At 34.1% G+C, this 15,568-nt stretch overlaps 2 protein-coding genes across 11 annotated transcripts in view; one reads left to right on the top strand and one right to left on the bottom strand.

The window, feature by feature from the left end:
- The window catches only part of fs(1)h (female sterile (1) homeotic), a 30,229-nt gene extending 22,837 nt beyond the window's left edge, over positions 1–7,392 (top strand). For all 10 annotated transcript variants that reach the window (XM_070109972.1, XM_070109970.1, XM_036359380.2 and 7 more), the window contains 5 exons: positions 1,295–1,356; positions 1,639–1,918; positions 2,957–5,165; positions 5,235–5,409; positions 5,616–7,392. In XM_070109972.1, the coding sequence (XP_069966073.1) occupies positions 1,295–1,356; positions 1,639–1,918; positions 2,957–5,165; positions 5,235–5,409; positions 5,616–5,681 (2,792 nt within the window). In that variant the 3' untranslated portion in view covers positions 5,682–7,392. The remainder of the gene's footprint in view (positions 1–1,294; positions 1,357–1,638; positions 1,919–2,956; positions 5,166–5,234; positions 5,410–5,615) is intronic.
- Positions 7,393–12,983: 5,591 nt separating this feature from the next.
- Positions 12,984–15,103, bottom strand: gt (transcription factor giant). The gene is made up of 2 exons (XM_014238549.3): positions 14,824–15,103; positions 12,984–14,709 (listed from the first exon to the last, which is right to left on the bottom strand). Exons 1-2 carry the CDS (start codon positions 14,876–14,878, stop codon positions 13,262–13,264), a joined length of 1,503 nt encoding a protein of 500 aa, XP_014094024.2. The 5' UTR covers positions 14,879–15,103; the 3' UTR covers positions 12,984–13,261.
- Positions 15,104–15,568: the final 465 nt, after the last annotated feature.

Below are 15,568 nucleotides of genomic sequence, written 5' to 3'. Positions count from 1 at the left end.
AATATATATATATATATATCATTAAAAATGGAAGTTCACAAAAAAATAAAACAAAATGCGTTATTAATTACCAATTATTTATGTGCGTATAATTGTCTAATATGAAAGAAAAAGCTGAAAGCTCGCTCTCTTTTCACTACTGCGGCTGCAAGTTAGGTTGGATATATTGAAAATCGTGTTTGTGGTTGGGGAGACGTTAACAAAATGCTTGGTTGATTTGAAATAGTTCAATATTTATCGATTACGTCTAAAATCGATATTTTTTTAGATTTGAAATGGTTATATATTTTTCGATTACGTCTTAAGTCGATAATTTTTTTTAGATTTGAAATAGTTATATATTTATCCATTACGTCTTAAGTCGATAATTTTTTTCATCAATTGCTTCCTAGCAGTGATCACTTTTAATATATTAGTTAGTCACCTAGGCAATTGGAAAATGCTAATCATTAATTTCGAAAGTCGATTTTTAATATTCGTCTACTTATACATTTTTAAAGTGCATTATAAAGAAAAAAAATGAAACAATAACTTAAAAATATTATTTTTGCAATCGCGTGTTTTGTTTTTTGGTATAAATCGATCATTTTAAACATTTTCGATTATTTTAGATATTAATATATTGTTGCTATCGATATTTTTTGTGTAATCGAATTAATTTTAAAAATCGATTATCTGTCAAGATTAATTATTTATCAAGTGAAAAATCTTAGCTTTCCAAAACAGATTTATTTCTTGATAATTATATATAAACTTGTTATATGTTATTTTTCAAACAAAATTTATTTGTTTAATCGACTGCTTTTCTTTGTTTAACAATAATCCGTGTTATTAATTTCATATAATACAAATGTATAATTATTTATAAGATTTTTTTTTTGCTCATTTTACTATTTCGGAATCGATATTTTGGTTTATCGTTTTATGTTAACGATATTTTAATTATCGTTTCATGTTATCGATATTTTTGATTATTTTATCAATAGTATTGATTATCTTATCGATGGTTTTGGTTATCGTTTTAAAGTTATCGATGCATTGATTCATTTATTTAATTCCTTGACTGAGGCGATTTAGTGTATTACGGTAAAAATATCCAATACATTATTTATATACAGCTTTAGGGTCTTACGGTCCTCGAAATAAGAAAATTGCATCCCACGATTTTTTCACTTATAGTGTGGCGCTCAAAAAATAATATTTGAAATAAAATCGAGTATAACTGCATCGTTTATACGTTTGGGTAAACAATTTAAACTCAAAAAATATGTTTTTTTTTGTCAATTGCGTACAGGTGATATTGATAGTCGTCCACCGAGAAAGAAGAAACCCCGTGATTCAAGTGGTAGCAATAATGTAAGTACCAGACAAAAATATTTATAGATTAGTCCAAACTAAATCACAACATACACACACACAACACCGATATACAACAACAACTGAAAAAAGATCATTAGTGGGTCTAACTAAAATGCACCTCCACTTCGACCCCTGCGCGTGTCTGTGTTGACGAGTGTGACCTGGTGTGTCAACCTTTTTACCTTAAAGCTTTCATTGTCAAATCATCTGTCAACGAAAACTTTTCACCTCATTGTTTAATGTGTATGTATCTGTATATTCCTCCCCGCCATTGCCCAGGTAAATAATTCAACTATAGCACCCACCAGTGTTGGCCTGACTACAGCTACAACTGTTGGTAGCATTGGCGGTAATCCTGCAGCAGTTTCAACCTCAATTACGTCCACAATAGCCGCAACGCAGCAAGCGGCAAATGCAACGCAACAATTGCTGCATCTACAAACGACAATGGCCGGTGTGCCAGCTACGGGGGCAACAACACAAAGTACGAGTAGTTTAGCGCCGCCAACGACCGTTCCCACATCACAGCTGAACGCAGTTACCGTCAGTGGAACACAAAGTAAGCACAACTAAGGGTTTGTAGAAGAAATTGAGCGTATAATAAATAACACTTGTAGATTTGGGCTAAACGTATCGATTTTGTGAAAAACAAACGATAATATTTCATAAAAAACGATAACTTTTCAAATTCCGAAACTCAGCAACTATTCTTAGATTATAGCGATTACAGTTTTCCGTTTAACTTATCGATAAAAATTGAAAAAAGTGTCGAAAAAAATACATTGTAATATTCCAATTAATCGTGTCAACTATAGGATTTTTTAGATAACGGTTAATAGCAAATCTTGCAATCAATTCTTTTATCGATCTAATAAGACAAATCACTCCAATGATATATAAAATATTTCTTATACCCTGAACAGGGTATATGCTGTATAGGTTTGCCACGAAGTTTGTAACAACCAAAAAGAAATGTCAGAGACCCTTAAAATATATATGTATATATAAATGATCAGCGTGACGAGCTGTGTCTTATCCGTCTTTCTGTGTATACGCGAACTAGTCCCTCAGTTTTTGAGATATCGATCTGAAACTTTGCACACGTTCTTTTCTCCCCATTGTTCCCGCTGTTCATTAGTCGGCACCGTCGATATCGGACCATTACAGCATATAGCTGCTATACAAACTGAACGATCAAAATCATGACCTTGTATGGAAAACTTTTATATTTGACGAGATATCTTCACGAAGTTTGGCATGGAATATTGTCCATTTCATTTAAATCAAGTTCTTGTATGGTATATTTTGTATTTGAGAAGGGTATTATAGCTTCGGTGCGACTGTGTTTAACGTTTTTTTTATTTTTTATTTTCATTTATAATGGACTTTTTATCGACTTTTTTAATTTTATCGGTTGTAAAAATTAGTTGAACGTTTTTTATGATTCTTTCTTTATGCTTTGCATTGCAACTTTATAAGTATTGTCACTAAAAATCATCTTATTCCTTCTCCTATTCTGTCATGTCTACTTCATCATTGTGCTTGGCAACCTCTCGTATCGTCTGATTTCTTCCATTATCCATTATCCATGGTACAGTGAGTGTTGCTCCCTCGACAGCAGCAACGACGCTTGCAGGTGCTGCGACGGATCCAACCATGTCTGCTGTTGCCCTACTTAACAACAATAACAGCAGTAAAACATCACTAATACCGACATCGGTTGGTAGCGGTGCTGGTAGTGCTCTAAATGTCATGAGCGGCGCAGCAACAATTGGCGGCGGCAACACTGCAGCCTCAGCGCCTGGCACTACAGCTGCAACCACAATAAGTAACAGTAGCATTGCCAACAGCGGTGCAGCGGGCAGTAATGGTCCCAATGATTTGACAATGCCAACGATATCGAGCGCTGCCGCCGCACTACTCGCCTCATCTGCAAGCGCAGCGTCGCTGACTGGCTCCCTACTTACTACATCACAAACTAACAGCGGCAACAACACTGGTGGCAATAATAATAATAACAACAACAACAACAACACAACTACCACAAATATTGGCGGTATACGTGTTGCCAGCAATTTACACAAACTGCCACCGCCGACACCGATGGATGTCGCTGATGCAGCCGGCCTTGGCGGTTTGGGTATTGGCACACTACCCACAAGTGTGTCAAATACTCTACTGCCATCTGCTGCTGTCGTCACCGCGCCCTCGTCTGTTGCGCCAGCGTCGGTGCCCTCCTCTGTGGCATCGTCCTTATTGACTGCTGGTCTCAAACAAATTCCACAATTTGATGATCCCGTTGAACAGTCGCTAGCATCGTTAGAGCAGCCGTTATTAACGGCAGGATCGGCCAAAAGCGTCGCGGATAACTTCCTAATGAATGCCCATTTGATGCAACAACAACAGCAGCAACAACAGCAGCCGCAACAACTCACACATGGTAGTCATGGGCAAAATGCATCGGCGCAGCAAGCTTTCGGCGCTTTACAGCAGTCGCAGCAGCAACAACAGCAGCAGGCAGCTGCGCAACATGCGCATGCCGGCAATCATCATCATATGGAACTAATGTCGGAGTTATTGTCGAAAAACGCCGCCGAAAACGTTTCTGGCATGAATGGCAATCATTTTCCGTTGATGCAGCTCGGCGAGGGTCTCAACAATCGGATTAGCACAATGGCCGCAGCGGTGGCCGCGCAACATTTTCAACAGGCCATGGCGCATTCGCAGCAACAGCATCATCAACAACAGCAGCAACACCCGCACAATAACGGCTACAACAGCGCTGCTGATCGTGCGCTAGATAGTCTGGCGTTGGCTGGTTTGGGCTTGTCTCATGCCGGTGGCGCCGGCACTGGTTCAATTTTCGAACAATTGCCATCCATGGGTGGTAGTCACAACGAATTTCTTGCCGCCATGATGATGGGCGGTGGCGCACCGGGTATTCCTGGCACCTTGTCGCTGACTGGTGGTAAGAAAGATGCCGCCAATGCGCTCGGTTTGGGCGATCATCAAGTGGCACAGCAATTATTGCAATCTCAACCGCCGCTTCAGCCCAATAAGTTACTGATCACGCCCAAGCCCATCGAATCAATGATGCCTAGTCCACCTGAGAAGAAACCGCTACAACAGGTGCAGCAAGTGGCACCGCCACAACAATCGCCATCCGATCTGAAGATACCAACAGCCGCAAGTCTGGGCAGCAGTTTGGGCTCGAATCAAGCGAATTTCGCGCAAGCTTTTAAATCGGCGCACGAACAAAACCTTAAAAATGCCAGTTCGTGGTCGTCACTGGCATCGGCCAGTTCGCCACAAAATACACCGACTTCAAACAAGCCTAAACCCGCCATGGATTCATTCCAACAATTTCGCAATAAAGCCAAAGAGAAAGCCGATCGCCTGAAGTTGTTGGAAGCCGCCGAGAAGGAGCAGAAACGACAGAAGGAGGCGGCCGAGAAGGAGCAACAGCGTAAACAGCATCACAAACAACCGTTGGGCGCAATTGGTGTGGGTGGTGGTGTAACGGGTAACGGTAATAGTGCAGTTGGCGGTGCCGGTGCCAACGTCATTGGCAGTGGTGTCGGCGTTGGTGGCAGTGCCGGTGGAGTGGGCAGTGTTAGTAGTGCGGGTGGTGGCAGCGGTGGCGCTGGTCACCACACATCAGCAACGGCAGCATCATTGTCACAGTCAGCGCATGCGCACGGGCATTCACATGGACACGTCGGCCACGGTCATGGGCATGCGGTCAACAGCAGCGGCGGCGGACATATGCATTCGACGGCAGCTGATGTCAACATGGAAAGCGGGAGGTAAGCGAATGCAGTAAATATCATGCGGGGAAATCGTATTTACTTTATTTTTTTCTCCATTACGATCAGAAAAAGTGTGCACGACGTCACACAGGTGCAGAATTCACGCGTAGACGATATCAAAGCGTCTCCGCAGGGCAGCGGCTCACCGGCCGGTGCCGCACAACAATCGCCACAAGACCGGGCCGCAGCAAGACGTGCAGAATTGCGACGGCTCGAGCAGGAGCGACGACGACGTGAAGCGGTAAGTGAATTTAATAAATCCAAATGGGCGCCTTGTTATATATTTTATAGCAAGCACATGGAATATGCGCCTAAAAGTTAGTATATCTTTAAGCCGTATACTGTTTAAAAATTTAATTTTGAAATATTTAAAATATGAAACAGTGATTAGTTAGAAAGTTTTGTTCAAAGTCATGCTAAGTAAAAAAACTTCTAATTTCTTTCTAGATGGCCGGTCAAATCGATATGAATATGCAAAGTGATCTAATGGCGGCCTTCGAAGAATCGCTTTAATAAATACAAAATCCCAGCAGTGTTGTAGAGTAGTAAACTCCATTGAATACCCAATACTACAAACAGTTAGTGCTAGCCTAATATAATGCAGGTTTGTGATCAATACATATAGATACATAATATAAATAAATAGTGCGAGTGTATGAAAGCCAGCGCAAATTGTGTCTAAACAACAATAAAAAGAACTATAACAAATTGGAGTTAGATATATTGAAAATTGCTTCAACGCACCATTACCAAACATTGAAGATTCAATGACAACTTCGATTGAAGCGTTTCAAGTGTAGAATACACTACAATGCATCCAAATTATGTAAGAAAGCTAAAAGGAAAGCATTCATGTTGGATATTTATTTGGCTAAACGCACTAAGCAGTCAAGAGGACAGCAAAAAATGCATTAAAAAATATAATTAAATTTTAGTAGTATGTAAGTGAAAGCAAAATAACGGGACGACGTTTAGAAAGCGCAGAAAACACGAGCAGAGGAAGGAGATTCAGCAAGCGTTGAATGAGTGAATGAGCAGCAGCAGTTCGGCTTCTTACCGTTAATTTACTAAGCAATTGAAGAGAGGCAGAAGGCCTACAAGCGGAGCACAGATAAAGGGTATAAGGGTATTTGTTGGCTTAGAGCAAGCAGCAAAACGGAAACGCGCGAACTTAGCTGTTGCTGCTAATAAATTAATAAATAATAACAAAAACGATAATAAAAAATGTTAATAAAATGAATAGCAAACAGTTGTAATGTTGATATGAAACGAGAACACACACAAAAAAAAAAAAAATATTATATATATTATATAGTTTTATAGAAAAATAAAATAAAATAATAGCAGCATTTTTTTAACAAATACACGTACACACCCCTTGCACACACACACATACGTTTATATGTTTACATATAATATATATATATATATATATGTATGTATATGTTATAAGAGTCGTGCTGTGGTTTTAGTGTGAGCGTAGGCAATCAGAAGAAAAAATCAAGCAAAACATTCATTACTGTGCATTTCATGCAATTTGTCTGTATGACTTGCAAGCGCAAACGTTGTATAAATAAACAATAGTTAGCCTAGCAGCGCTAAACACACATGCGGATCACGTGCGCGCACACACACATTTTATATATATAATTAAATATAATTTTAATGGCTTGCAAACTGTATAATTGCAAACAATTAAAATCATATATACACTTAAATATATGTAAATCAATAAATAACTATATGCATATATACAAAACAAATTAAAATTAAAATTAAATAAATAAATAAATGAAACACAATAACAATAATGTTAATAAACGTAAACACTACAAAAATTAGCATAAAGGCTATTCTTTCCTTTTACTAAAACAAAACTGAATACCTAACACTTCATTATAATATAAAAGAAAAATAAAAATAAAAATAATTTAAATTATGAAAATTAAAAGATAATTGTAACGTTGATAAAACCTATACATATATGCATATAAATAAACAATTTGTTGCAGTGTGCTGCATACAAGCAAAATTATGTAAAAGTAAATAATGAAAATACATGAGAGAAAAAATAATATTAAAATACCATTTATTTAGTTTTTAGTATTTAATATATAAATAAAAATAAATACAAAAAATAGCAATCATGTGTACTTTTAAGTGGAATGAAAACCAAAAGTACCAAAAGTTGGCTGAATTTAAATAAAATTAGCAAACAACAGAGTATACTTTAGTTTTCAGCACAAGGGTAAGTGTTTGCGTGTGCATGTTGGTGCTTTGTGAGGATTGTAAGTGAAGCACGCGTGTGCCGTTGAGTTTCTGTGTTTATTTTAATTTATAAAATTTAATAAAATTATTTTATTGGTTTTTATATTATTTATATTTATTTTTACTAAATTGAATTTTTTTATTTGTTTTTATTTATTTTTTTTTTAGTTTTTTTTAATTTTTTTTTAATTTTTTTTAATTTTTTCTCTTAATTTTTTTTAAAATGTTTTCTTTTTATAATTTTTATTTAAATATTTTTTTATTAAAATTTTTTTTTAATTTCAATTTTTTTTATTGTAAAAATTTTTTAATTTTAATTTTTTTTATTTAAAAAATGTTATATTATTAATTTTAATGTTTGTTTTTTTTTGTAATTTTGTTTGTTTTTTAAAAAAATTTTGTTGGTTTTTGTATTTTATTTCAAAGGCTGTTAATAAAATGTCAAACACAGTGTCAACGCAGGGGTGTTCAAAGATAGAAAAAGAAGAAAATTTTAAATATTAAAAATTAAAAATTTAAATTATTAAAAAAAATAAAAAAGATTAAAATTAAAACAAAAATTGAAAATTAAAAGAAAAATTAAAATTAAAAAAAAAATTAAATACTAAAAAAACTCGAAATATTAAAACGAAAATTACAAAATATTTAAAAACGAATTTAAAAAATTTTGCTGTCACGCTTTAATATTTTTTTATTGTTGTGCTTGTGGAACAGTACAAATAAACGGCCGGTATTGAATTAGTTTTCATTTTTTAAGTTTGACTTTTGCGTATATTCTGAAATTTTGACCAGAAACCTTGAATTTTTATTTTTTTTAACTGCTATCTTTCAAATCATAAAGCGCTATTAGAAATCATAAAGTGATATTCATTTTGTTAATTTTATTTTTTTTTTAAATTTTTTATGTTTATTACTTTTAGACGTGTTAGTATTTTAGAAACGAAAATTTCGATTTTTTATATACGCATATGCTTTTGAAACCCAATATCTCCGACTTTTTTTATTTTTATTACTATAGAGCAAACAAATAAATATTTTTTACGTGCGCTATAATGAGAGAAAATATTCTAATGATTTTATTAATAAATGAAATTTTTGATGTTTGAATCAATTTCAATTAAATTTTAATTTGTATTGACTTTTTTATTTTAATTTAATTTAATTTTAATTTTAAACATTTTTTTTATTATATTTTATTAATTATTTTTATTTTAAATTTTTTTATTTATTATTTTTATTTAAATTATTATTTTTATTTATTTTGCTGGAAACGAAAGTTTCGATTTCTTATGTACGCATATGTTTTAAAAAAGAATTTAATATTCTACATATGTCTTTTTATATTTATTACTTCAACGCAGAAAATATATGTACATATTTTTTACATGAGGTCTATCAAGAGAAAATGTATTGAAAATATTATTAAGAAAGTTAAAATTTTAATGTTTAAATTAATGTTACTTAAATTTTAAATTGTTTGAGTTTAAAATTTTTTTTTAGTTTAAAGTTTTTGTTTTAATAAAATATTAATTAAATTTTTCTTTTTATTAACTTTTATTTTAACTAAAATTTTATTTATTATTTTATTAGTTAACATTTTTTTCTTTTGATTAAAAGTTTTTTGTATTTTTTTTAATTAAAAATTATGTTGTTTTTTAATTAAAATTTTTTTTATTTATTTTTTTTTACTTTTTGTCACCATTTTTTATGAATTTCAATTTTTTTTTCTTTGTTTAAGCATTCGTATAAATTTAATGTTTTATTTATACTGTTATTTAAAAAAAAATATTAAAAATTAAAAAAAATATGTCGTGAAAAAAAAACAGGTACCGCGTTAGGTGATAGCCAACTACACCACAACCAAGCACACCAACATGCAACTGTTGCAATTTTGTTTAAAATTTTAATTGAAAAATGGCATAATTTGCTGTAATATTTAAGACAAAACACACAATAGTAATTTAATGAAAGCCTTGTACATAAAAATCAATAAATAAATAAAAAATGAAAACTGCAAACAACTTTCTTCATTGTGTATGTGAGCGCAGGAGAGGAATTCATTATAAATAAAAACCTAAAATGTATCAATGTAAAAAAATAAAATTTACAAAAATCTAAAAGCATGCAAATATCAACAGTGTAAATGTATGCTAGTAGTAGTAGTAAACTAGTTTTATTATAAAACTTTATATATTATTGTGTAAAAAATTATTATTACGATTAAATAAAAATTGATACATATATATTTCAAAAAAAAAAATAATAACTGGTGTAAACACTAAACTTTTATTTATGATTCTAAACAGACTTAAGAAAAACAAAAAGATAATAAAGAGCAGTTACATAAGTAAATATGTGCATCATGTGAGCGATTTGTTGTTTGTATATATTTATACACAAGCCTTTTTTCTACAGCGTCCAACAGGAAATACAAATAAACTAGATTCTAGTGTAAAAATATTATATAGTTTTAACTAACTTGATATACATACTTACATATGTACATACATAGTAAATTGTATAATCCTAATGAAATTTAATTTTTCTAGCACGACAGTTTTCAAACCTACTTTCGAAGCTCTATAGCGTAAAAAAAAGCAAGTAATGAAAGTATACTTTTTTTAATTTGTATTAGCGTAGCATAGGTTATCAATTTTTTATTGACATTGTTATTATTTATGTACATTTATAATTTATTTAATTCAAATATTTATATACAATTTTATTAAATTTTGTTTGAATAAACTTTAAGTTTTTAATTTATTTTATTTCAATTTCAATATTATTTAATACCAGCCCACTTATATATTTTACTTTTATTACAGTTTTATAAATAATTTAAATATTAACTATTTTTTTTAAATTTATTAAGTTTTAAAATTTTTTATTTTTTTGTTTAGTGAGTTTTAGTTTTTTCTTGAATTTTTATTTTTATTTTTTTGTTTAATGAGTTTTAATTTATTTTTTGTTTAATGAGTTTTAATTTTTTCTTTAATTTTAAGAATTTTAAATATTTTTTTATTCAAAAAAATTTGTTTGTTTAATTTTTTGTTTTTCAAATTTTTCTTTAATTTAAAATTTTTATTTATTTTTTTTAATTTTTTTTAAATACAAATTTTTTAAATATTATTATCAACTAAATACGTCGAACACCGTTTAACTAAACACACATTGTTCCCCGAATAGCAAAATTAGGAGGCTTTTGCTCAGCAATACAAGCAAAAACTGAACACTCTAAGAAACAGTGAAACAAATGAACGAAAAATTACTGATAAAACAAGTTATTTACCACACACCACATACTATAGATATTTGTTGTATTCTTGTTATTGTATAAATATTTTTTTCTCATATTAAAAATTAGATTTTAGAAGCAGAGTGATCCAAAGCGTATTCAAATCATTGAAAAATAAATAGTACTGAAATTTGAATATTTAATTAGAAATAAAAAATAAGTTAAACAATACGAGACGAAAAATAGCGGTAAATAAGAAACATTAAAAATGAACTATATATGAAAAGAATTAATTGCGCTAGGGATAGTAAGTAAAAACTGAGTACGAATTGATAAATGTTGCAATGGTTAATAAAACTATAAAAAATTTTGAAAATTTTAATAAAAAAATTAAAAATTCTAATAAAAAAAATTGAAAGTTCGAATAAAAAATTTGTAAGTTTTCATAAAAAATGTGCGCCCGAAATTACAAAATGTCACACTGTGCGCTTTTATGTGTGTAATTTGTACACTTTAATTGATTATTTGAAAAAATTAAAGAAATCATTATATTTTATATATATAATTCTCTTTCTTTTATTTACACAATTGTTTACAATTGTATGAAGCACATAGTCGCTAGCGAAAGAAAAACTAACTATAGATTTATAAGTTAAATTTAAAGTGTTGCTATAAATACTAAAACTACAAAAAACTGAAAATTAGTAATTGTGTATGTGAAAATAATAATAATTAAATTAAAAGAAAATGTTTGAAAGAAGTAAGTATAAAGTTAAGCGTAATTTAGTGATTAAATAAATTGAGAAAAAAAAAATAAAAAAACTTAAAAATGTAAAAAACATAAAACAATCATAAAACTATTGCATTTTTATTTAATTTTTTTTTTTTGTAAATTTATTTTATTCCCAATTCCAGTGACAGCATGTTTTGTTAAAGGGGATTAATACCAGGAAACACATTGATTTCGGCTGCACCTAAACTATAATATTCCTCACAGGCGCATTTATTATGCATGAAAGGGCTTATATAAAAAAATCTTCATTTTGATTTTAATTGGTCAATTTGTATGGCAGCTATATGCTATAAGGATCCGATACGATTCGGAGTTTGTAGCATTGCCGTGGAAAATAATCCATGCTAAATTTCAAAAGATATCTCGTGAAGTAAAAAAGTTTTCCATACAAAGATTTGAGTCTGATCGTTTAGGTTGTATGGCAACTATATGCTATAGTGATTCGATCTGAACAGTATATTCGAAGATTAAGCTGTTGCTTTGGACAATAGTCGGAATTTCGTAAAGATAACCAGTAAAGTAAAAACGTTTTCCATATGAGGAACTAAGTTCCAAATGAGATCATTCGGTTTGTATGGCAGCTACATATTGTACATACATATGTATATGCTACAGTGTTCCGATATCCGCCATTCGGTTCGTGTATATTTAGACGAACAGACAGCATGACATAGCTAAACTTTATAGAATCTCCGTCACTTTCTACCAGGGTTACATATTTTTTTTTTATTTCCTTCAATTGCGTCTGTTTATTGTAGAGGCCGATAACTGCAAAGCTTTACGTGCATTGAAGATCAGCAAAAAAATAAATTTATGTTAAATGATTATCGTCACTATCAAGTGATCGACAGTAACTCCAGTCACCTTTCATTAATCTGTTTTCTAAAGAGTTTAGTTGTGCTTTTATCCGGCGATGCGGCGACGTTGTATAATATTTAATGGACCTCTTAATACTTTCCCTTGTGACAGGTCTTCATGCGCTGTACAAAAAGGTAGGCTTAGTAAATCTATAAAGTAAGTAGCTACTTTAATTCCACGGGTCTGACGAAAAAATGAGTTAGCTACAGCCAGCAAGAAAATTAGGTTATCTAACATACCACTTAATTTTTGGACAGTATGGTAACGTATGGTATGCTACTTCTAGGTGTCTAGGGTTTCACAAGTCCTACGAGTTTTCGCGTTAGCTAACTCCACAAAAGATAATGGAGTAGAATGTAACCATGCAACCAGCATGAAAATCGGGTTATTTCGCGTCTCGTTCGATTTTTGCATAGTATGGAGGTATTCGCGGGTCGTAGTGCTTTACAAGCCTTGCGAGGTTTCTCGTTAGGTAACCCAACAAAAGATAATGGGGAATCAGCATATGTATATTTAATAACGTCCAACTTCTGTTCTTTCTACGACAAGACAAGACGTTGTTTAAGCCGGCAGATCAGAAGAATCATGAATGAATCGGGTAGAGGCTCGATAAAGAAGTTTGTTTTAAAACAATTAGTGCGTTCTTTTCCATATAAAAATTTATTTTTTTCTAAATTACAAAAATAAAATTAATCTATAAAATACCAATTATATTTACAATTGTATTACTAGTCTAAAAATTCGTATATTTTAGAATCACAACATATAAACCTTTTTGTACTCATTTCACTATTCAGACTTCTACAATAAATTTGGAGCTCCTCAATGCGGATTTACTTGTATAAACGAATAAAAACTGGATTAAGTTTGCGGCTACGTTGAACGCTACTTTTGCCTGCTTCCCTGCCTTTTCCCCCAACACGACCGAGCAAAACTCGTTCACGCGCTCACAACCTTCGATGTGAAAGCGGCTAGCTGCGCTTTGAGCGCGTCGATTTGGCAAAGCAGTTCAATGTTTTGACGTTCCAAGTAGGCAGCGCGTATGGCGATCTCATCCTCTTTTATGCGACGACGATCGCGCGACTTCTTAGCCGCCGCATTATTTTTGCGACGACGCTCATAGTAAGCCGCGTCCTTTACTTGTCCAGCAGACGAGCTGCTGCTATTGGCAGTGCCATTTACATTATTATTATTTTCCTCACCATTGTTGGCATGCGCTGAAGAACTCACTTTATCCGCATGACCGCCGGTGTACGAGGAGTCACAATCGCTAGACTCATCTGCGCCAGCGCCATGACGTTCCTCGCCCTCGCTGCTGGCACCCTCCGGCGTATTGCTACTGGTGTTGCTGTTGCGTCGTGAATTCATGCGACGCATCTTCGGGTTGGTGATTGTGCGCGCGCCACCATTGCTGTTGTGTATTTGCTCCAGTACGCGCTTACGGTATTCCGTATAGCGTTCGACGCGTGGATTGTCCAATAGCACATCGGTGGCGGCGAAATTGGCGGCTATAACTAACGGATCGCGTGGGAAGGCCTTAAAGGGGCGCGTCGACTTTAGCGCGTTTAATGCGGAGCTGCTGCTTGGCGTAGTTGGATTGTTGGCGGCAACGTTGGCGGCTTGCATTGCGGGCGATTTGCTGCGTCCATCATGACTGGAGCTGGGCGAGAGTGGCGTCATGTGCACATCTTCTGTTTTGAGCTTGTGTAGCATGCCATTAGGCGTTGTGTTGGCAGCGGCGGCAGCAGCCGCAACGGCGGTCGCAACAGCCAACGAATTATTAGAGATTGGTGAGGTCTGTGTATGTGCGGTGTAAAGCGATGCGTTTGATGCCGGTGGTGTCACCGCTGCTGCCAGTGGTGGCGTGGTTGCTGCAGTGGTATCTTTGGCAAGACCGATTGAGGAATAAAATGCTGGATAGAAGGATGCTAACGGCGGCGCAAGCCGTCCCATTTGTTGTTGGGCGTTATAAAGCAAATTTGTTTGCAACAACTGCTGCTGCTGTTGGCTGTGTGTTGGTGATGTCGCTGGCGATTCGGCACCGACACTCGAATTTGTATGATAAGGCGAAGGTGTTTTACGTACCGATGCAGTCTCAACGGAATCGCGTCGTGAGAGATCAAGCACTTCGCTTGCTGATTGGTGTCGGCTAACGCACTCCGCTTGTGCGGCGCTGCCAATCAGCTGTGCCTGTTGTTGGTAAGCGTAGGCGGAGTAGAGTTCGAGCTGCTCAATAGCGGCGGCTGGGAGAGCGGCGTGTGTTTGGTGTAGCGCATGTTGTGTGAGCGGCAGGCTGGGATTGTAGTTTTGGTGGTGTGTAAGGAAGGGCTGATGTGCGGAGAGACGTGCGTGCTGTGCGGTGGCTGAATGCAACAAGTTATTGTGTTCTGTTTGTGAGTAAGGTTTGTAATTAGTTGCTGCGTTTTTATGAAAATTATTTCAAGATATCAATTTGTTTAAAAACTTTACAGTATTTTTTTGAGTCCAAAACTGTTACTTACCATTTTTCAAATCAAATAGGAACTGTCCCGACATGAGCTTCTCTTGTATCATCATTTTTATCTGATTTCACTTAATAACACTGCAATATATACTATAGGCACTTTTTGTACGAAAATCTTTACTGAAGTTTTCTTTTAAAACTGGTGATGACTGACACTGTTTCGGTTCTACACTTTGACTAAATATCCACGTTGTATATGTCTAATTCCTACTGCTGTCAGCTTCTAACTACACTACACACCCAGTCCAGCAAGGCTTTTATACACGACACTCTCCAACCATAGACGCTCTCTACTGCCTCTTTGCCTGTCTGTTCACTTCATACGCCTATCCTTTTGTTTGGCTCTAGGCGGTTTGTCCGTCCGTCCGTCCATACATCCATCCATTCAACCGCTTACACATTTTCGGTATTTTGTTTGTTTGTCTGAGCCGCCGCCGAAACGATTATCACAATGACAATGACTTGTGACAATGACAATTCGCCATCCCAGTTGCACTCGCGCTCAGCGCATCATTGCCTTTCCTACTCTAAGCCGGCAGGTAGTTGTAATGCGCTCTCTCTATTTTATAATATTTAATCTTAGCTCAAAATATGAGCAAACATATGAATTTTGTTTGCAAATGCAATGCCAACATAGCATAACAAACGGTACTTTAATATTGCAAGCCTATTTGATGTACAGGAAATAATTGTAATAGCTGCTCTCCACTCTCAGTTGACGTTTGTATATGACCTGTTTCCGA

The sequence above is a fragment of the Bactrocera oleae genome, chromosome 5 (genome assembly GCF_042242935.1).
Source record: "Bactrocera oleae isolate idBacOlea1 chromosome 5, idBacOlea1, whole genome shotgun sequence".
NCBI classification, from domain to species: Eukaryota; Metazoa; Arthropoda; class Insecta; order Diptera; family Tephritidae; genus Bactrocera; species Bactrocera oleae.
Note: the sequence above shows the minus strand (reverse complement) of the source record. Positions and strands in the feature narration are given on the sequence as shown.